At 36.3% G+C, this 24,601-nt stretch overlaps 1 protein-coding gene across 1 annotated transcript in view; it reads right to left on the bottom strand.

Moving 5' to 3' along the window:
- Positions 1-24,601, bottom strand: part of OLA1 (Obg like ATPase 1) — a 164,415-nt gene that overhangs the window by 33,847 nt on the left and 105,967 nt on the right. Inside the window, exons 6-7 of the mRNA XM_068967900.1 lie at positions 12,317-12,397; positions 11,914-12,011 (exon numbers count right to left, since the gene is read on the bottom strand). Coding sequence (XP_068824001.1) covers positions 11,914-12,011; positions 12,317-12,397 — 179 coding nt within the window. The remainder of the gene's footprint in view (positions 1-11,913; positions 12,012-12,316; positions 12,398-24,601) is intronic.

Below are 24,601 nucleotides of genomic sequence, written 5' to 3'. Positions count from 1 at the left end.
TTTACATATCAACTCCCTCACCTCAGCAGTGAACAGTTCTTAACAAATTGCATGGTATGCTAGAAGAAAGAAAAAAGGAAAATTCTTTTTTATCATGTAAATATATAAGAACTGATCCATAGTCACAGCTGTTTTCTGGGGTCTTTTCTGTAGTATTATTTTAGATATGGCAACTTGATACAATTTTTATATGGGCTTCAATGAGAAACACAGTATTTTCTCCACCAAAATTTTCATATGTGGTATATTTAAAAATGAATGCTGAAGCAGGTGCTAAAATATTTTGCTGTAACAATATTATATAGTTAACAAAATTAAAAGGCAAGGCAAAAATGCAGCAGCTAAAACTTATTATCCTAAGAAGAGCACACAGTTTCATCTTGAGAATTGTTTCCTTTCATTAACTAAAACTAAACAATTTCATAGAGATGATATTTTCTGAGATAAAACATAACAGAACACAAAGTTAATTAAAGCAGTATTTTCAAAGATTTCTGAAGATTCACAAATATATCCTGCAGTGTCACGCATGGGACTAGCATAAACATTCTAATCAAATGGGTCTATTTCTTCTACTACTGTAAGAAATTGGGCACGTTTTGAATCTCTCCAACTGTCTTATCTGTAAAATAGACATGATACTATTTATGTTTCATAAATATTCTTAAAATTTTCATATGTTTCACTACTTTTCCATTAACATCTCACCCATTTCTAAACTCAAAGGGGTGCCTGGCACATAGCAGGAACTCAATAGTGAAGGTTTGCTATGTGTCCCCCTGTTGCTTTGGTACACAAAAAGCTAAGTCACTGTCACTTAATGGGAGGGTGGGGATAGGAAAGAGAAAAGAGAAATGGCACAATTTAAAAGCTAACAATTTAAAATATAAATTACGTATGGAAACTACTAGTGACCTTCATGTTTCATACATTCAGATAGGCTCTTTGGGGAAAACACAATCACCAGCAGACAGATGTTATTTGATCTTTTCCTTTTAAATTTCAAAATGAACTAAACTCAAAGATGTTTTTCACAGACTGTTCTTTTTAAAGAATTTCTAAGGAAATGTTGATAATGACCTAGCAATACTGATGAGTACCCCTTTATATTAATGACAAACACTTGAAGTACTGAAAAGGCACTTTTGTATCTCTTAATGGAAACACAAAACTTATTTATCTGTTAGCTTAACCCATTAGTAAACTAAAATGCAGATCTCTTAATCCAATTATGAAAATGCTTTATTATAATAAAACTTCAATTCAAGGCAAATGACAGTGTCTGAGGCCATTTCAAGATCTGAGTATCCAATGAAGTAACGTAAATTAAAACACTGTAAAGTTGTGACAAATGTAGGTTGTTACTCTTAGTAAAGTTCATTCTACTTCTTTGAGGTTATACATCAAGCGACTTTAAAAAGTGGTTTGCCAGTAATAGTATGGGTTAGCAAGTTGCTAGACAAGCATCAAAAAGAAAAGATGAAATTTTAAACAAATCTCAGTTCAGTTCAGTCCCTCAGTCATAGTCAACTCTTTGCAACCCATGAACCACAGCACGCCAGGCCTCCCTGTCCATGACCAACTCCCGGAGTTTACTCAAACTCACGTCCATCGAGTCAGTGATGCCATCCAAGCATCTCATCCTCTGTCATCCCCTTCTCCTCCTGCCTTCAATCTTTCCCGGCATCAGGGTCTTTTCAAATGAGTCAGTTCTTCGCATGAGGTGGCCAAAGTACTGGAGTTTCAGCTTTAGCATCAGTCCTTCCAAAGAACACCCAGGACTGATCTCCTTTAAAATGGACTGGTTGGATCTCCTTGCAGTCCAAGGGACTCTCAAGAGTCTTCTCCAACACCACAGTTCAAAAGCATCAATTCTTTGGCACTCAGCTTTCTTTAGAGTCCAACTCTCACATCCATACCTGACTACTGGAAAAACCATAGCTTTGGCTAGATGGACCTTTGTTGGCAAAGTAATGTCTCTGCTTTTTAATATGCTGTCTAGGTTGGTCATAGCTTTTCTTCCAAGGAGCAAACGTCTTTTAATTTCATGGTTGCAGTCACCATCTGCAGTGATTCTAGAGCCCAAAAAAAATAGTCTGTCACTATTTTCATTGTTTCCCAATCTAATTGTCATGAACTGATGGGACCAGATGCCATGATCTTAGTGTTCTGAATGTTGAGTTCTAAGTCAACTTTTTCACTCTCTTTCACTTTTATCAAGAGGCTCTTTAGTCCCTCTTTGCTTTCTTCCATAAAGGTGGTGTCATCTGCATATCTGAGGTTTTTGATATTTCTCCCAGCAATCTTGATCATTGCAAATTTATACTATATATAATCTATATAATTGCAAATTTTACTTGCACACATTTAGGATACGTTTTAATCTTTTTAATTGCAATGTATTTGAATAAGAATTTATTAGCTCTTACCAAATGGTTGCCTTCACATTTTACACTCTTTTTCCGATGGTCCATCACACTTGGCTTTGCATTTGCTATTCCCCCTCTCTAGACCAAGTTTTCCTCAGATCCTTCCTCTGTCATGTGTATTCCTTTACTTCTTAAGGGGCTTCCCTGACCACCCTAACTAAAATTAGCAACCTGTTACCTTGATTTACTTATTTATTTAATTCGTGCATTTATTTTTTCATTCATTTGTAAACACTGAAAATTCTGGGGGCAGAATTTACTATGTACCAATTACTATCGTAAATGATCAAAGTGTATCAACTGATATAATAGTCATAACAATTTTATGAGGAAGACAGAGTTATTATTTTTATTTTACCTTTCTCATTTTATTTTTAAAATGAGAAAGGCAAAATTTCCAAAAGACAGACTTTAAAAGCCAGATATAAAATTCCAGCAGCCTAATTTTCACAACTCATAAGTAACACCCCAACATTATTCATTGAGCAAATATAATCTGGCTGTTAACTAAATTTTAGTTATGCATTATGCTACATGCTCGATTTATCTGAAAAAAGTAGATAGAGTGATAGTCTTAGAGCAATAAAATTATATGTGATAGGGCTGTGGCAAAGGAAATGGGGGAAAAAGACATTAAAATGTGAGAGATATGATGAAAAAAGTTCAAGCTAATAATTAATTTTGAAGAAAAAGTATAAATCTTAAATATTAATTCTGAGATTTCAAAGATGTAGACTAGCATAATGAAGGTATCATAAACACAGACGATAAAGTATTTTATAAAAATGATCAAGTGAAAAAAAATGATCAAGTGAAATAGTGATATAAGTTAAGCCACTGAGGTTATTTCTTCTTTCTTTTTCTTTGTTTTAAAAAAATGTTTTATTTTATTTATATTGGAGCATAGTTGATTAACAATGTTATATTATTTCAGGTGTACAGCAAAGTGATTCTAATCATTTCTTGACATTATGTTAAATATTTGTTTGTTAGTTGTCTATTATCCCATGAGACTATAACCCTTATGGGGGCAAAGGTTTTTTCTGTCCAGGCTCAATGATTATTTGCTTAGAAAAGGAAAAAGAAAGCATAGTACCTATCTTCTTGATAAGCCTACAGTATTCATACGAATCTACAAATTTTAAATTCATGATGACAGTTTTTATAAAGTTAACTGTCTTCTTGACAAAGCATTAAAAAGACTGAACCAGCGTGCAGCCCCCAGTTTACAGAGGTGTACTCAGAGTTCCTGTGTCAGTTATTCTGAAACATATTTTTTAGCAGAATTTTAATACTGATAATTAAAATGGTCAGATACCAAAATATGTTTCACCCAAACTGTACGATTTTTACTGCATGGTGGATTTAGTAGGCTTTTGAGGGCGTTTTGTAATAAAATGTTTTTGATGGGGAAACGCTTTCTAGGGCAATTTAGAATAAGGAAGTGTAATATTTTGAGTAATGTAACTAGTTTCAAATATAGACATGCCAATTCTACAAGTAAGTTTTATTTCCACTTTGTTCTCATTCTAGCCAGAGCAATAGCTGCCCACTATGAGAAAGACAAGAGCATGGTAAGATCCAAAAAAGACTTATTTTCAAGGGGTAGAGGTATGGGAGTGGGAATGAGAGGAGGGAAAAAGGCCAGGTCTTATCATCAATTCAATCCGGAAGAGTTGCTCATGAATTGTGTACCTGTAACCTCAGGAATGCTCTGGATTGTCCCACAGTTAGAAAAAAATCCTACCAGGACAAACCTACATATGAGAGTTGAGAAGAAATCTGCATGGGCATCTCTTCTTTTGAATGACAATAAAATCCTCTAAACTGCAAATAATGAAGTCACGGGTCCTAACCTGACTATGAGATAAGGGCAGAACCCTATAGAAGATGGTGGTGATAAGGGTTTTATTGCTACCCATACTGCACAATAGAGACAGTTCTCAGTTTGTTTTGGATGACAACTGTCTCAAAGCATACATTTTTTCCATTATCTATATAATGGAAAGAAAAAACAAGAGAATGTATCCCCCAAAGACACATGTAGAAGACTTAACAAGTCCCTTTTCTATTACTGTATTTTTTGAGTTATGCTAATTAAATTTGGGAAATACTGTTTATACAGAACACATTTTATGTGAACATTCAGATGATCTGTCTTCAATATGTAAAAGGCTATCACTTGCCTGAGGTCAAAGAACCAGTTAGCATCAAATAAGGACCACAACACTAGCATTTCAAATTCTAAAGTAGTTATATTCTTAATACACCAAACTTCCTAATAACATACTATCTAATTTATAAATAGACTTTATGCTCTAAGTTTCTTAAAACTCACTTTCCTTGTAGCACCAATGTTATCAGTGGTATCCAGCATTTTGGTCTAGCCTTCAGAAGTCTATTGAACTTACAATATAGTTAGACTATAGCAGTATCTCCAAAGGTAGGTCTAGTGACGGGGGAACACAGGAGAGGCCACAGAGGGAAGGGCGCAGAAAATACTCCTCCTCTCCTGTCCTGCATAAGCACAGGGTATTAGGCCCAACAGTGGAACTGCCCCAAGGGGCCTCTTTGCTTTCCTTTTCCACACTGTAAGTTACTGAGATCACTTACACCGCAGTGAGACTGCGTTCCTCAGTCTTCACAAGGCCCTGCCCTCTTATCACCAACAGTCCTAAGATTTTGGAGCGTCAACATTCTCCTCTACCTTCACCAACTACTATTCAAAACTTCCATTTAATGAGTATAGTTCACCTCAACTCATAGTTTTGGAAACAAAATCTGACTCAGCCATCCTTAATCTATGGGGACACAGATTTTTTAGAATAACAACAGAACTTGCAGTATTCACCAAAGTGAGTCAGGTAGAGAGGCAGAGAAATGTTCTGTGTACATGAGAATCACTTGTGATCTGAGGAGCATTATATAGCTGTATGCCAAAGTTTGCCTTTTATTTCCTAGTTTTTATATGTGTGTGTGTGTGTGTGTGTGTGTGTGTGTGTGCATGTATGGAGAATATATGTTTTAATTTCATAAGAGAATCCTAGAGAACACTGTTTTTTTAAAAGAGCTTTAGTCTCTTAGAGCTGGAAGAAAATTTGTAAAACTCCTCCCTATTATTAATATATACAGTGAAATTCTTCAGCTACTTTAAAAAAGATGAGTGCTGACACATTTGATAAAGCATATTGCTCATAAATCAATAAGTCAATGGATGGTGCTAATGAAAATAAAACTGACTCTCCTGAAAGTATCTTTCTCAAATTCAGTGAACAATCTTGCAAAGAGAAATTACTGTCTATAAACTGTACTGGGTAAAAAGGAAAATAGGCCAGGGGCAATTCCTACCATGCCTAATATGGTGGGTCAATAGCTTTATATCCATGTAAAAAGATGCGCTTTCTTCTATAATTACCTTTTTCAAATATGGCATCAGACGTGCGATTTGGTTTCATTATGACTATATGATTTAGGGTAATAATATCTCTTGATAGGACTATGAAACTGCTGAACGAGTAACCCAAAACAATTCAATGAAAACCAGGAAAGTTCATAAGTATTATTACATATACATACATTTACAAATTCCAAAGGGCATTTCAAATAAAAGCACTCCAGAATAGCTAAAGGTCTTTTCCCTCCTACTTCTTTGAGCCTTCCATGTTTTGAAATAAAAAGATTATCTTGCTTTAGTATATTCTTTTCAACTTTCAAGATTTTGATCAGAGAAATTAAGAAACAATCAACTCTACAAAATCCATTCACTAGAAATTATTTGAAATCCTAATTCATAGCACATATGATACTTTCAAAGCTTTATCATAACACAAATTAAAAAATAGCTAATTGATAATTATTCAGTAGCAAAAACAAGAAAATATAAAACAGAAAAGGATAAGAAAATATTTTCTTTTTAGATTTATTTACACTTACTTCAGTAAAATTAAGGCTATTTTTGTATAGCATTTACCAATTTAATCAATCCCATACTGAAAAAAAAATAGCTCAGTTTAGGCTTCCAGAATACCCTTGACCTGTCTTATCACCCTTTTCTATCTGGCAATGAAGAAAACAAGCAGTAGTCCTCTTAAAGCAATCTCTGGTAAAAATTACAAATTATAGCTATCCAAATTTAATTCAGCTAAAAAACTCTTCACGTGTTAAATAGAAATTATAATCCCAAAGAAACACTGCTGCTACTGCTGCTGCTAAGTCGCTTCAGTCGTGTCCGACTCTGAGACCCCAGAGACGGCAGCCCACCAGGCTCCCCCATCCCTGGGATTCTCCAGGCAAGAACACTGGAGTGGGTTGCCATTGCCTTCTCCAATGTATGAAAGTGAAAGGTGAAAGTGAAGTCGTTCAGTCGTGTCCGACTCTTCGCGACCCCATGGACTGCAGCCTACCAGGCTCCTCCGTCCATAGGATTTTCCAGGCAAGAGTATTGGAGGGGGGTGCCATTGCCTTATCCACAAAGAAACACTATATGGATAATTTAGGGCTTTTACTTTGCCAGACTAGTGGATGATAAAGTGAAACATTAAAAAAAAATCTTATACTTGTGAATCTTGCTTTAGATACTAGGGTATATTCCTGAAAACTTTACACAAATTGAACCTAATTTTATATCTATTTGAGAAGCTTCCTGAAGTAAAATGAATAATTTATTTAAGAATAATTAATCATTCCCATTTTGGTTCAAGTAAATCAAATGTACAATGATTTTTTTTCAAAGCAGTATATCTATGTTAAATTTCTAGCTTCAATGAATAATCTTGTCAGAAATTGAAGACTTCTTAAAAGAGTTTTACAGAATACATCACAGCATTCTTGAAGTCCAAGAAAATGTTGTGTGAAGAAGGTTATATTAACCTTCTAGAAATATAATTGTGGAAGTGGACTTTTGCTCACGTAAAGTATATAGCCTGAAAATAATGGAAATCAGTGAACAAATCCTCCTATAGTGGTGAATACTGCTCCTGTTGATAAGACATAATGGAAATGTACATAATATGTATTGTGGAGAGAAATGTTCAAGGATGAGTTAGGTAGAACAATTTCTGTCAGACCTCCTACTGTAAATTGGAAAATAAAACCTAAGGCTCACAGTATGGCAGATGATCATTTAGTATTACCTCCATGGAGAGTTGATAAACAACTAAATACCTGTAGGAACAGCAATAATTATAGTAGCTGTGTAAAGTATGCTCATGTGTCAACATCCATACTTTTTGTGAATATATGATGAGCTTATCCAAGAAAGCCTAAGAATCCAATAGATACTACAGCTCAAACTATTCCTATATATCTGAAAGGTTTTTTCGCCCCTGAATAGCATGTGATATACATGAATACAGTTTTGTTTTATATTATATATACATGAAAAAAAAAACTGGGCTTCCCCGGTGGCTCTGATAGTAAAGAATCCGCCTGTAATGTGGGAGACCTGGGTTTGATCCCTGGGTTGGCAAGATCCCTTGAAGGAAGGCATGGCAACCCACCCCAGTACTCTTGCCTGGAGAATCCCGTGGACAGAGGAGCCTGGCAGGTTACAGTCCAAGGGGTCACAAAGAGTTGGATGCGACTGAGCGACTAAGCACGCATGAAAAATTAAATGCAAAAATGTTCACACTTCCCCCTTTGTAAATAACTGCTGAGACGTAATACCTGCGATTCTTACATACAGTTCAAAAAGTCAAGAAAATATTGAGCTTATTCCATGATTCTCCCCTTGGCCAGGTACACACTGTACAGCATTGCCAAACTATGTTTAGTTGTTAGGTACAAACTTGTGGAAAACAAACAAAAACAGAAAAGCTGGGATAAGAAAGACTGAATCATAGAAAAATAAAAATTAATAACATTTTTCTATTAAAAATTCATTGTGAACCTGACACATTGCCCTTCATTATATAATAGCTTAAAAGACTTTGCAAGTCCTGTCTACGTATCAAATAAATTTCAACACTCAGATTAATTGATTTATGTAATATTAGAGAATAATGTTCAGTGACCACAAGCCCACCAGGGCATATGCAAATACATGTTTATAAATACACAAAGACGCACAAGAAGTCTGACTCTTAAATTTTAGTTATACTTTTCAGTTGAATATAAATATGTAGCATAATAAACAATAAAATAAAATTATCCTTTATTAATAGTTTTAATGGAGAAGGCAATGGGACCCCACTCCAGTACTCTTGCCTGGAAAATCCCATGGACGGAGAAGCCTGGCAGGCTGCAGTCCATGGGGTCGCTAAGAGTCGGACACGACTGAGCGACTTCACTTTCACACACTGGAGAAAATAAATGGCAACCCACTCCAGTGTTCTTGCCTGGAGAATCCCAGGGACGAGGGAGCCTCGTGGGCTGCCATCTATGGGGTTGCACAGAGTCAGACACGACTGAAGTGACTTAGCAGCAGCAGCAGCAGCAGCAGTTTTAAGGATGGGGACAAGAGAACACAAAAATGAAACACGATAGAAAGCTATGTAGGTGCACAAAATTAGTTTGTTCTGCAGATTTCATAATTAGATAGCATATACTAACAGAGCAACAAACGTGCAAAGACTGAAATTTACTCTTCCTAATCAAGCAACTGTTTAGCAGGACTGATGTCCTATACCTGCTTGACACCATGACTTAGCAGGCAATCTCAAATGAAAATTAATACTGCATGTAATAAATCTTAGTTATAAGTAACCGATCATGTTTAATATACGAAATCCTCAAGTGTTAAAAAATCACTGACATCTGCCAAAGACAACAATGACAACAACATAATAACAATGGCTGCATAGTTTTATTCATTCAAAGCATAACAATATATAATAATAATAATAAAGGTTTCTGTGGATATCCCTACAACATCTTACTTACTGTCATCTGATCACAACTCAACCTAACTGTGATGTTAGCTTTTCTTCAGGGGCTAGGTCTTAATCATAAATGAATGAAATGACTAATTCAACATTGATAAAACCAGTGATGTTTGGGGCCATTATGGTGTTTACATCTTTCAAAAAGGTCAATACACCTACTCAGTAACACAATAGACTTATCTTTCAAAATGTTTACTTCTTTTCTAGGATTGAAAAATAACACATTAACATTTAAAGTGAATTTTAGTAATTAAAATATAGTTTTAGTCTTCCTCGTATGGCCAGAATCACACTTTTCCTCCTCTCTCCTGACCATTTAAAATAGTTTTCCAGATCTAAAAGACCACGAAAATATTTATTACCGCTTCCTGCATTAGTTTTAATTTGCTACATTACATTACTTACTAACCTTAAAAAAAAAACCCTTTTCTTCTGCTAAGGCAGCAGCTAATGCAAATAGAGCTGAGATATAAACATTACCAAAGAACAAGATGCTAACACAAATTTAAAGGATTTAGCAATTAAAATATATTTTAACTATTGACATCTGCTTGCAATGTTATAAGTGATGAAAACCTAGTGTTCAGATCCTTCATAATAAAAATTTATGCTGCACTTTAATACAAAGGATGTGCTGCATAAACAGAGGATTTAAAGCTGTAGCAGAGTGGCTGAATGAAAGGAAAATGGCAATCTTTCTGGCTCCAGTAGATGCCATTCCCTATCACACAATGTTTCCCACTCATAAATACATGACAAATACTTCCTCAATCATTTTTTACGAGCAGGGATGCACAGGGGGTAGTCAATGGCTAGCTTGAGGGAAAATAGGAACAGCAGGCGGCAGAAACTGTACAGAAAATGGCTATGTGGTAAATTCTCTTCTGGAACATCACTCAGTTACCCAGTCTTTGATCTTTCAGCTACAATTACACTAACTTCCAAAAGATCTGACCCCCCCACAACCTCCACCAAACCTACATACCCCCCCAAACCAGATCATTAGTTACACATAAAATTCAAAATTTGGTTTTATAAATAGGATCATCCATACCTCTACATTTTTATAAATTAAAATTTGCTATTTAGACAAGATTTTACTTTCAATTGGCTATAACCATATCATCATCACAACTGGTCTCACAAAAAACATGGGGTGTCTGGCGACAGCTAAATCACAGACTGGCGTCTCCCAAGCAGTCTGTCTACCATTAGGGTCTGGGAAATGGTATTTACTATACAATTAGAGCCAGGGAGTTCTACCTGTAATCATCCAAATACAGGTGTGAGAAGCCCCTTTGGGCAAGGAAACTGACTCATCCCTTTTCATGTAAACTTTGATGTCTGCATTGTTTCACCGAGCCTCAGGAAACCATACCATTCATACTACAATGAGATTTATTGACTGAAGTCAAATAATATATTTTAAAATTCCTTCCCAAAGGTAACAATTTTTAACATATTAATCATGAAATCTGTAAGAATTTTATATAAGAAATAAGACAGAACTATTTATTTTAAAGTTAATTATCTATTGGAGGATATTGACCAGTCAGACCATGTCAGGTTTATGCTTTCTAGAACATTACCAATAAAGAGGCCAAATTCAGTTTCCTATCAGGAACACAAACTGTCTTACAGTAATATCAAGAGGGCATTTTTAGTTGCAGTAATTTCACAGAATTTATTCTAATGATTTATTGGAGTTAACCATCTGACATTAATTATTGTTTTGGCTTCCAGTCTATGAATGTTTATTTTTCAGTTTAAAGCTTCTCACTCTTTGATATCATATGGAAATGAGAATTTTTAATGGAAAATTGAAACCATGTGCATCTAAGTACTTAATGAAGTACAGGGGAAAAAACGACAATATATTTTAGGAGAATTCAGATATTTTGCTTTGGATACCTTTGGCTTGTAGGCTTAACAGCATAAAATACTGAGACTCCAGTGAGTACTATGCCAAATATGTACATGCCCTTATATTACATGAACATATAATTTTTTGAAGCTACAAGTGAACAAAAAGGAAACCTTGTACATTTTGGTTACATGTCAAAAATGACAATCAATACAAGAGTGCATCGTTTTTACATTTGTATGTTTTAAACAAATACTTGATCTTTCCCTCCACCAGACAGTATTTTTAATTAATAAAAATGTTTTTAAAGCATTCAATCTGGATTTTAAAACTTATGTCCAGCTATGATCCTAAGCAGGTATTTTAAAGTCATATAAAACATCAACAAAGTTAAAATATCCTAGATTAAAAAGTTTTATTGCTCTAACCACATTTACTCTCATTTTGTAAAGGAAAAAAATCAATGTCTATTCAATTTAAGTTTGATAATTACATATGTATAATTCAATACTGCTTAATGTAATTCCTTTTTATCCCCCCTTAAGTTCTCCCAGTGTAAATCATTCGGAGACTCATCTCAAAATGTTAACAACAGGCAAAGCTTTCCCATCCATTTTAAAGTTTTTAATAATAAGGAGAAATGTATTAAAATCAAACACAGCACTAAGTACATATGTGTGAGTTTGTATGTGTATAGATATGATATGTAAGGGTATATCTGGAGAGAAAAAGAACTTACCATTTGTTTTTCTTTCTAATGTAGTCTTTTTCGGAAAGATTAACCAAGTAGACCATTGGCTTTGAAGTCAGAAATAAGTGTTTATTCAATACTTCAATCTAAAGTGGGAGACAGAAAAAGAATCCTTTTTAAAAGTTGAGTAAATAAAGTCATTGAAGAACTTGAAAGAAAATTATATTTAAACAAGTAGCCATTTTTATTTTTATAGATTTTCTTTCTTAAAGATTAGTTGTCATGAAATATCAGTAGAGAAAAAGAAAAACATAACAAGTTTGGGAATAAGAAATCATTGAGAGAAATAAAGTTTTACTAGGCATAATAATCAGTGAAAAATAATGACAACTCTAACTTGTTCTCTAAGAAATCAAAGGTAATAACAGACGGAATCATATTTATAACTTACCTCTTTGTCATTCCAATCATGATAGAATCGAACAGGTTTCTTTTGATCTATAACCCAGGATTTGACTTTGCACATTATGTCCTATATACAATTGGAAAAAAAGTAAATACAAGATGAATACTAAGCATTTAGATACTAAATATTAAAATTAAAAGTTTTCAAACCCTCAAAATAAAAACAAAGTGAACTTTTTTTAAGAAAAGAGAACTGACTTATACAGATAATCATTTTCAATATCTCATTAAAAAACCAAATAGCAATGAAACATTAATGTGGCATTAACCTTTTAACATGTGAAACGTGGAATACTAGCAAAGTCAGTAATAATCTTAAAAATTTCAAGACAATTAAAACACACCAAAGTCTACAAGAGTTAATAATATTTCAATACTATTGAGTGATGTTAATTGCAAGATAAACATGTTATTAATTAGGAAATGGGGGGATACTAAAGAAATACTGAATTATAATTTTTCCTTTAGAAGAAAAACAAAATAGATGAAATTGAGCCTATTATTGATGATCTAGCCTCCAAAATATTAAATCAGCTGACCAAAACCCTTTTTATTCTGAATTAATTTTTTGTCAACACCTTCTCCCTGCCCACTTCTCCTGTCCCTGGCTCCAAACCCCCACCCTCCCACAACCTGCCAAAGCCTCCATTACACAATGGCAAGAGCCCTGCACTGGTGACCTCCAACCAGCTGCATTCACTTTCAGAACATCTCTCTCTGCTGGAAATCTAAAGGCCTTTTAGTTAGCAAGCTAGTGTGCATTCAGAAGGAGTAACTGCAGGAAGAGCCCAATGTGCTTTGTTTCTCTGGCCTTTCTTCACAGAAAGATTAATCATCTGTGAAATGGAAACGGCAAACAGCAAGTGACACAAACTGAACCCTTCAAGCCTTTCCTCATCAGTTTTGTGGTTCTGAATCTAAAAGCTGCGTGTGGCAAGGTTCTCCTTACAGGCAGGTGTTAATAAAAGGCTCTTGGGTCTGAAAGGTCAAACTTAGCTCTTCCAGAAGAAGTGCGTTTGAGAGTCATCTGTTTTTTTTTGTTGTTGTTAAGGTAACTTATGAGTATGTTTTAAATATGCATTTCTCAAATTTTATTGTAATATACAATTATTAGTAATAAAGTTCTTAGATTTTCATTGATATATGTTACTTTATCATAAATCAGTGAGTCTTCTATAAATACCTACTTATTAAATTACCTCAATATTTAGTATACCTTCGTTCCAAATCTTGCTGTTACCAACAGGAAAAATAAGCAAAAAGCTCTATATCCTTAGATCCTGATTTGAAACCCTCCAGCAAAAAGACTTCCCACAGACTTTAACAAGGAAGGGGCAAGCTAAAAACTTTTAATGAAATCTAACATGTTCTGCTTAAGAATAATCACTTTTACTCTTCTATAACTGAATTTCACTCATAAATGTTTAAAAGTGGCTAATGTAACACCATTTCCTACAAGGAGAAGATCAAAGTGCTATATTACAAATGCATTATGATTAAAAAAGCCCTGTGCAGCCTTGCTATTAACTGTTCTTTAAACCCTAAAAGGCTTCCCATAGATCTCACTTGGCACTGCATATACAACCTTTGACAAGTAATGTAGACCATTTTTATTCATTGCCTAAAATTGTAGGCAATTATGTGCGTCACACTGGCCACCTGCAAATTCTGAATGCCTGCTCCAGTTGTCAGTGCGAAAAACTGATGTCGGAGGGGATTAATCTAGGGGGAGAGAGTCCTCTTTAATGGCTCCAGCAGGTGAAATGGCCCAGCTGGTTACTATGATGAGTGGCCAGAACAGCTTATGTAGAGACACGCAACAAGATTATACAAAAGGAGGAGAAAAGTACCATCTCATATTTGGCTTTATTAGTTTTTTTGTTTTTTTTTTTGTTTTTTCAATTAAAAAAAGGAGAAGAAAACAGACAAAGGAAAGCCAAACCAAAACTAAGAAAGGAAATTAAATCTTAATCATATAAAAAGTGTAAAATACTTTCAAAACCATAAATATTTTTAGGAATCCAAAGGGTCTCAATAAATGCTGATTGCTAGTGAAGGAATTTCCGAATTTCACTTTCATTTTAAATTAACTGGACCATGACTTTAGACATAGAGATCTTATCACAAAATCTTTTCGGCATTAGTTTATTTTCCTCCTTCTCACTAACGTATTATAAATAAGGAGCACTCACAGTTTAAAGAAAATTAACTCATAATTTAAGTTCTAAAGCAGTATATTCACTAAAGCCACATTCAAATCTTCTTAGAAAAATTTATAGATTATAACCAAGTTTTTAAACAGTTGAATGTAAAAATACTTTAAGATTTAAAATATTTATTTTAAACTCAACACACTCTTAAATATCCCCACAAAAGATTTCCACAAAAGATTTAACAGCCAAGAAAAGACACCTTAGATTACTAAGATGTCAGTTTTACTTAAGACAAATCAAAAATAGATTGCTCTCAGATGAGATTATCTTATGTAAATGATCATTACATGATATAGTACCAAACTGCATAGTTATTACAGTAAAAATTAATTTTTAGTTTTAGCAAAATTAAAGATGTTTTGTTCCTTATCTGACAAACTTCTGATCAAATGAAAGAAAATATTTGGACTTATGTGCATAAAATATTTAATGGATTGACTGAATTTTTTCTTATGCTTGAATATATACACACATATTAATAATTATGTTTAGAACAATATTCCCTTAATTGAATGCAGTTAACTGAAAAAGTAATCTATAAGAATACATACTTAACCTACTTTTAACAAATTAGACCACAATAATAACATTAAATAAAAAAACTAATGCTTGATGCATCAGAAGTTACTGTAGAATTTTGTATTTCTTTAGTTAACATCGTTACATGGAAATACAGATGTAGGAAGAGGGCAGTTCTGATAACCTTAACAAATTCCTCATTTTCAAAATAAATTCTGTACATAATGAAGATTATGCAAAAATTCCTAGTCATTTGAATTTTTTTGTTATATGGCAAAAACATGAGTGTACTAACTTGAGGCAACCATTTACTGCTTAAATGGAGGAATAAATCCTAGATCCACCACTCACCAGTCTATAACCTATTACTTCATTGATAAATTGCAGATAAAGACGCGATCTACCTTCTGGGGGTTGTTGTAAAGTTCAAAATGCACATAACGTGTTTAGTATATGTCTTGGCAGAGTAAGTTCTCAGAAAATGTGAGTTGTCATTGCTATTACGATTATTGAAAAATACTAATGATCTACAAAATGGCAATACAGTCTCTTGGGTACTCCTTTAAAGCACACATCTTCTCCAACTGGAATAACTACTCATTAGTACTTTTCTTAAATTTCTGATGATTACCAATAATACTGGCTTTCTTAGTGAAATCTCAATTCAGGGTTCTAGTCTTAACATTCTATAAGGACTAGCTTTTGCTGAACTACACTTTAACTACAAAAAAAAACAATCCAAATTCACCTTGAACACTTTGCTGTTCTGCCCTGACTGACAATAGCCTCATATTTACACTTCAGAAATGCTCTATGTTCTTGGTGTAGTTCATTACTGTCATTGTTAATAGCAGTTGTAATATATTTAGACTCAGAAAGGATGTGTGACTTGCCTAAATTCTGACTGCCAGTAAGGGGCAGACCTGAGATTCAGATTCAGGTCTAAGTGACTCAAAAATTCACTTTCTGTCCAACCACCCTGGCATGTTTGTCTTCCTTGGAAGTGGAAGTGTTAGTCACTCAGTCGTGTCCGACTCTTGTGACCTCATGTATTGCAGCCCGCCAGGCACCTCTGCCCATGGAATTCTCTGTAATTACTCCTTGGTTAGCCTAGGCATTCCAAGGCTGTTATTCAATGTCCTCATCCTCATTCCAATGTCATCAGGAAAATTCAATATTCTTACTAGTTGGTTCCAGTATCTGATTGTCAATCCATGTACCACAAAAATAGTATTTTCTTTGCAGACACTACCATAAGCTATGGACAGAGGAGCCTGGCAGGCTATAGTCCATGGGGTCGCAAGGAATCGGACATGACTTAGCAACTGAACACCATAACCAAGTTATGCTATATAACCCTTAACTAGATTTTTCCCGACTACTTGACTTCTCTATTTTGTATTCTTTAGTTCCCAAAGCAGAAATTATTAGTTCATGATCCATAAATGGAATTCAGGAGTTTCCTAATATCCTGAAATTGTATTAAAGTTCTATGTTTATGTACCTTTGAAGGATAACAGCACACATTTTCCAAATGCTTTTAAAAAGGATTCATAATCCAGAAATCCAAGAACCATGGTTATGAGTGACTCCATGGCAATATTCCAAAGCCCCAACAACAGTCAATGAAGTATATGTTCTAGGTTCATGGACTCCCAGATTTGCAGTCTGAGGAGACACTGACCTAAAACTTGCTTCAGCCAGACTCTGCACTCAAAATTCATCTATTCTTATCAAAACCATCCTGATTAAAATTCTAGCCACTATAAAGTTTATCTAACACAATTACAGTTAAAATCATAATAGGATTGTTGGAGAACATTAAAAATTAAGTATATCATTATTCTAGAAAAATGAACTGCTTGAGAGTTAAGTTTTGGGCTTCCCTGGTGGCTCAGATGGTAAAGAATCCGCTTGTAATGTGGGAAACCTGGGTTCGATCCCTGGGTTCTGAAGATCCCCTGGAGGAGGGCATGGCAACCCACTGCAGTTTTCTTGCCTGGAGAAGCCCAAGGACAGAGGAGCCTGGCAGGCTACAGTCCATGGGGTCGCAAAGAGTTGGAATGACTGAGCGACTAAGCACAGCACAGAGAAAAATAAGTATTAAAAGCTAGATTTACTATATATTTCAATAAATCATAGTTAGTTAAGTCGCTCAGTCATGTCCGACTCTTTGCGACCCCATGCACTGTAGCCCACCAGGCTCCTCGGTCCATGGGATTCTCCAGGCAAGAATACTGGAGTGGGGTGCCATTTCTTTCTCCAGGGGATCTTCCCGACCCAGGGATAGAACCCAGGTCTCCCATATTAGAGGCAGATGCTTTAACCTCTGAGTCACCAGGGAAGCCCAAATAAATCATAAAGCTAAAATAAGTAGAACACTTTGATACTAGCACAAAAAGAGAGGTAAAGATTAAAAACAACCTAAAACACATTAATTGGAGATTTATTAACAAATTATGGGACATTTATAGAACAGTTTCCATGCAAGGAAAAATGTTCAAAATACACTGCTAAGTTAAAAAAAAAAAGGCAGATTCAGAACAAAGGAAAAAAATTAAGAATATGGATATTATTGTCAAACAGATTTGGGCTCAAGTCTTGGCTCCGCCACTTTCTAGCTGTGCAACTTTGGGACAGCTATTGAACCTGAACCTGTTTGTTTCTGTAAAATTGGGATAGTAATGCCAATTCAACATACGATGATTATGAGGACTAAATGAGAAAATGAATCTAAAGGTCTGGTGTGCCCATGGGCCTCTGATGTGTGAATACCCCATCTGCCTACCCAGCCCCCATGACCTGCTGGACAGCAGATCCTCGCAAAGCATGTGTGTGTGTGTCTGTGTGTGTGTGTGTGAGGACCCCAACTTACAGGCATGCAGTAAACATTCCATAGATATTAAGTCTTATTATTTATGGCAAAATGGCATAATGTGATTCCATTTGTGGTTCTGAAACTATATATAATACATATGAATAAATGTACTCATAAAATGAAACTATACAGAAGTCTTATCAAATTGGTAGCAACAGAAATCTGAAACATTGGATTCCAGAGAGATTTTCTTTTTCTGCCTTTTTAATAACTACAATGATATTTTATTTATTTTTAACCAGTAAATGCTATCTTTAAAACTAGGGGGAAAAAATAAAGGTATATTCACAGGGTGAAGTGGAAGGGAGGACCTGATCTATCCTCTGCTCATCCTCTGTAATCCTCATATTTGATGGCTAACTAGATAGCTCTGGCAGTTTATCAAGGTGACTCACTCTTACTCTGGAATAATTACAGCTTCCAAGCCTGGTACTTCTCTCTAGCCAAACCCACTACCCTAAAACCTGAGGCTAATAACCAGATGAGCTGACCTATGCTGGTTGGGTGGGTTTAACACACACAGCCAACAATGCACTCAGACCAAAAGAGTTGGGGGCAAGGCCTCCAGCTCAAAGTAGTCTGGCTAGAAGTCCACTAACACAGGTTCCTCCTGCTCCAACCAAGCATTCCCTTTAAACATCCCAAACTGAGGAAAGTCCAATCTACACTTTCATCATGAAATCGAATGCTATCATATTCTAAGTTGAAATTTAGCATCTGCTTGAATCATGGTAATCCAAGTCTATACCCCAACCAGTAACACTGAAGAAGCTGAAGTTGAACGGTTCTATGAAAACCTGAAAGACCTTCCAGAACTAACACACCAAACAGATGTCCTTTTCATTATAGGGGACTGGAATGCAAAAGTAGGAAGTCAAGAAACACGTGGGGTAACAGGCAAATTAAGCCTTTGAATACAGAATGAAGCAGGGCAAAGGCTAAAAGAGTTCTGCCAAGAGAACGCACTATGAGAACACATCGGTCATAGCAAACTCCCTCTTCCAACAACACAAGAGAAGACTCTACACATGGACATCACCAGATGGTCAACATCGAAATCAGATTGATTATATTCTCTGCAGCCAAAGATGAAGAAGCTCTATACAATCAGCAAAAACAGGACGGGGAGCTGACTGTGGCTCAAATCATAAATTCCTTATTGCCAAATTCAGACTTTAATTAAACAAAGTGGGGGAAACCACTAGACCATTCAGGTATGACTTAAATCAAACCCCTTATGACTATATAGTGGAAGTGAGAAATAGATTTAAGGGACTAGATCTGATAGATAGAGTGCCTGATGAACTAAGGACGGAGGTTCAAGACATTGTACAGGAGACAGGGATCAAGACCATCCCCATGGAAAAGAAATGCAAAAAAGCAAAATGGTTGTCTGAGGAGGCCTTACAAATAGTTGTGAAAAGAAGAGAAGTGAAAAGCAAAGGAGAAAAGGAAAGATATAACTATTTGAATGCAGAGTTCCAAAGAATAGCAAGGAGATAAGAAAACCTTCCTCAGTGATCAATGCAAAGAAATAGAGGAAAACAACAGAATGGGAAAGACTAGAGAGCTCTTCAAGAAAATTAGAGATACCAAGGGAACATTTCATGCAAAGATGGGCACAATAAAGGACAGAAATGGTATGGACCTAACAGAAGCAGAAGATATGAAGAAGAGGTGACAAGAATACACAGAAGAATTGTACAAAAAAGATCTTCACGACCAAGATAATCACGATGGTGTGATCACTCACACTCACCTAGAGCCAGACATCCTGGAATTTGAAGTCGAGTGGGCCTTGGGAAGCATCACTACGAAAAAAGCTAGTGGAGGTGATGGAATTCCAGTGGAGCTATTTCAAATCCTGAAAGATGATGCTGTGAAAGTGCTGCACTCAACATGCCAGCAAATTTGGAAGACTCAGCAGTGGCCACAGGACTGGAAAAGGTCAGTTTTCATTCCAATCCCAAAGAATGCTCAAACTACCACACAACTGCACTCATCTCACACGCTAGTAAAGTAATGCTCAAAATTCTCCAAGTCAGGCTTCAGCAATAGGTGAACCATGAACTTCCCAATGTTCAAGCTGGTTTTAGAAAAGGCAGAGGAACCAGAGATCAAATTGCCAACATCCGCTGGATCATCAAAAAAGCAAGAGAGTTTCAGAAAAACATCTATTTCTGCTTTATTGGCTATGCCAAAGCCTTTGACTGTGTGGATCACAATAAACTGTGGAAAATTCTGAAGGAGATGGGAATACCAGACCACTTGACCTGCCTCTTGAGAAACCTGTATGCAGGTCATGAAGCAACAGTTAGAACTGGACATGGAACAACAGACTGGTTCCAAATAGGAAAAGGAGTACGTCAAGGCTGTAGATTGTCACCCTGCTGATTTAACTTCTATGCAGAGTACATCATGAGAAATGATGGGCTGGAGGAAGCACAAGCTGGAATCAAGATTGCCAGGAGAATTATCAATAACCTCAGATATGCAGATGACACCACCCTTATAGCAGAAAGTGGAGAAGAACTAAAGAGCCTCTTGATGAAAGTGAAAGAGGAGAGTGAAGAAGTTGGCTTAAAGTTCGACATCCAGAAAACTAAGATCATGGCATCTGGTCCCATCACTTCAAGGAAAACAGATGGGGAAACAGTGGAAACAGTGTCAGACTTTATTTTTGTGGGCTCCAAAATCTCTGCAGATGGTGACTGCAGCCATGAAATTAAAAGACGCTTACTCCTTGGAAGGAAGGTTATGACCAACCTAGAGAGCATATTCAAAAGCAGAAACATTACTTTGCCAACAAAGGTCCGTCTAGTCAAGGCTATGCTTTTTCCAGTAGTCATATATGGCTGTGAGAGTTGGACTCTAAAGAAAGCTGAGTGCCAAAGAATTAATGCTTTTGAACTGTGGTGTTGGAAAAGACTCTTGAGAGTCCCTTGGACTGCAAGGAGATCCAATCAGTCCATCCTAAAGGAGATCAGTCCTGGGTGTTCATTGGAAGGACTGTTGTTGAAGCTGAAACTTCAATACTTTGGCCACCTGATGAGAAGAGCTGACTCACTGGAAAAGACCCTGATGCTGGGAAAGATTGAGGGCTGGAGGAGAAGGGGACGACAGAGGATGAGATGGTTGGATGGCATCATCGACCTGACGGACATGGGTTTGGGTGGACTCTGGGAGTTGGTGATGGACATGGATTTCTGGTGTGCTGCAGTCCATGGGGTCGCAAAGAGTCGGACACGACTGAGCGACTGAACTGAACCAGAATATTGAGCATTTGTTGCTCTACTAGATGAATGCTGCTAAGGGGTGGGGAATGTCCAAGAATTAAAATGATAGATTAACTCTAGCAATAACTTGCTGCAATGTACGTTGGCAGATGTTTGTTTTCAGTTATGTGATTCACTTAAGCAAATAGTGTAAACTTAAAACAGCAATGTCCCTGAACCCTGCTGACTATATTCCTGAACCCTGTTGACTATGAAGTGGCAACCTGGATGGAAACCAATTCATTTTTGAGGTATAGATCTCAGCAGAAGATTTGACCATTACTAGGAAGACAACAGGGCTTCCCTGGTGACTCAGATGGTAAGAGAATCTGTCTACAATGCAGGAAACCTGAGCTCAATTCCTGGGCTGGGGAGATCCTCTGGAGAAAGGAATGGCTCCCCACTCCAGTATTCTTGCCTGGAGAATTCCATGGACAGAGGAGCCTGGCAGGCTGCAGTACATAGGGTCGCAAAAAGTTGGACATGACTGAACGACTAACACTTTCACTTTTCACAAAGATGGCAACTACTCCTATGACTCCCATAAATTAGTAGGAATGAATTTTACCATGTTCAAGGAAGGACAAAGGGAACAGGAAAAGCCCACAAATCTGATTTTAATGAAAAGGCTACTGAATAAGGAGAGTCATAAAGGAAGAGGAAAACAATCACATACCCACAATACCCTCTTAATGAATCATTTTGCATACTTGGCAGAAGGCAAAAAGATATAGCATCTATGAAATAGAAGCATGAGGCCATAAAGAGAGAAGAGTGTGAGGTTAGAAAAAATGGAAAAGATGTCAAGAGTGCTGATGAACTAAATAGATTTTTAAGGAAGCCAAAATCAAAGTAGGAAAATAAAAATCCAAGTTGAAGATTCACCTTATATGGCAGAATATAATCAGTGGCTTGGAGGCCAAACTTGAACAGGGGTTATACTGAAGTATAACAGAAACTCAGTGTAACATACTTAAGTGTACAGCTTGATGAAGTATCACAGAATAAACAGATGCATGTAACTACCACCTGATCAACACACAGAATATTATTAGCAATGTAGTCACATGTTACACTCCTCTCCAGAGATAATCACTTCCTGGCTTTTCTGCACCACAAGCTGGATCGTTATTAAAATTTATGAAAATAAAATCACACAGTAAGTATTGTTTGGGTCCAGCTTCTTTCCTTCAATATTGTTTGTGAAATTCATCCACACTGTTAAATAAGCTGTGGTGTGTTTTTTCTTTGCCACATAATATTCCACCATAGGAATATAACCTCAATTTATCTATACCATTGATAGACACTTAGGTTGTTTATACGTTAAACCTCTTACAATAAAGCTGCTATAAACATTCTTGTACATGTATTTTAGTAAATTTATGCATGCATTTCTCTTGAGAATATACCTAAGACAGTTTTGGGTCACAGGTTTACTCTAACTTAGTATACATTGCTAATCAGTTTTTAGAAACAGATGTACTAATTTACACTCACATCAACACTGTCTGAGAATTTCATTTGCTTCTCATTCCCTCTAACACTCAGACTGTCAATTTTCTTATGGTAAAAGCGTGAAAGTGTTAAGTCACTCAGTTGTGTCCGACTCTGCAACCCCATGGACTCTATTATGGACTGTAGCTCACCAGGCTCCTCTGTCCTGGGATTCTCCAGGCAAGAGTACTGGAGTGGGTTGCCATGCCCTCCTCCAGGGGATTTTCCTGGCCCAGGGATCGAACCTGGGTCCCCTGCATTGTAGACATTCTTTACCATCTGAGCCCCCAGGGAAGCCAATTTATGGTATTTGTAAACTATCTCACTGCAGTCTGAATTTGTATTTCCTGAATGATTAATGGGGGACTTCCCCCTTTATGAAGTACTTCTTCAAGTCTTTTACCTATTTTTCTATTGTGCTGCCTTTTTCTTATTTACAGCTCTTTGCATACTCTGTAGACATGTTCTTTACTAAATACCACAAATATGTTCTTTCACTCTGTGTGTGTGTGCTCTCAGTCACTCAATCGTGTCCAACTCTTTGAGACCCTATGGACTGTAGCCCCCTAGGCTCCTCCATCCATGGAATTTTCCAGGCAAGAATAGTGGAGTGGGTTGCCATTTCCTATTCCAGGATATCTTCCTGACCCATGGATCTAACCCAAGTCTCTTGTATTTCCTGTATCGGCAAGCTTACCTTTTCAAATTCTGTTTAGTAAAAGTCCTAATTTTAATGTAGCCCACTTTAAAAATCTTTTCCTTTATGATTACTGCTTTTTGTTTCTGGTTTAAAAAAATATTTGTTTATTCCATGGTCATAAAATATTCTATGTTACATCAATATTGTAGATGCTTTATTCTATAAATTTCTATAAGTTTTACTCTGTAAACTTTGCCTTTTGAGTGTAGTGTGAGGTGGGTGAGAACTTATTTTCTCTCCCACAAAGATATCCAACTGTCCAAGCACCATTCCTTTTTCCTTTTTCTTTTAGATCTTTTTATTTTTGGCTATGCAGGGTCTTAGTTGTTGCACGGCTCTCTCTCTCGTTGCAGAGAGCGGGGCTAGTCTCTAACTGCAGTGTGTGCGCTTCTCTTGTTGTGGAGGACAGGCTGTAGGGCGTCTGGGCTTCAGTAGTTGTAGCTTGTGGAATCTAGAGCACAGGTTCAATAGTTGTGGCACAAAGGCTTAGTTGTTCCACAGCATGTGGGATTCTCCAGGACCAGGCACTGGACGTGGGTATCCTGCACTGGCAGGAATATTCTTTACCACTGATCCACCAGGCAGGGCCCCCAACACCACTTCTTAGGAAAAGTATTTCTCCATTACTCTGCAGTGCCATCTCTACAACAAATTGAAGTATATTTGTGTCTGTATACCCATTCTCTTCCATTGGTCAATTTGTCTATTGGTGCCTATCTTAATCACTGCAGATTTGTACTAGTCTTGATATAAGGTTGATGTGCACAAAGTCCTCCATCTTTATTCTTTGAAACTGTTTTGTTTATTTGGTGACCTTTGCATTTCCATGTAAAATTTAGTTGTCAATTTCTAAAACAACATGATATGACTTTGACTTGGATCTGTTGAATCTACAGATCAATTTTAGACAGATATGACATCTTTAAAATATGAAGTCTTTCAATCAAAACAAAATTGGTATAACCTTCCATTCATTCATTCATTTCTCTAAATAAAGGCTTTATTGTTTTTTGTGTAGAAACTTTAGTATAACTTCCATGAGATGGAGAAGTCTCTTGAGAGTCCCTTGAACTTCAAGATCATCAATCCTAAAGGAGATCAGTCCTGAATATTTATTGGAAGGACTGATGCTGAGGCTGAAGCTCCAATACTTTGGCCACCTGATGCAAAGAACTGACTCACTGGAAAA

This window comes from Capricornis sumatraensis, chromosome 3 (assembly GCF_032405125.1).
Source record: "Capricornis sumatraensis isolate serow.1 chromosome 3, serow.2, whole genome shotgun sequence".
In the NCBI taxonomy this organism is placed as follows: Eukaryota; Metazoa; Chordata; class Mammalia; order Artiodactyla; family Bovidae; genus Capricornis; species Capricornis sumatraensis.
The sequence above is the reverse complement of the archived record's forward strand: the minus strand, read 5'-3'. Positions and strand labels throughout refer to the sequence as shown.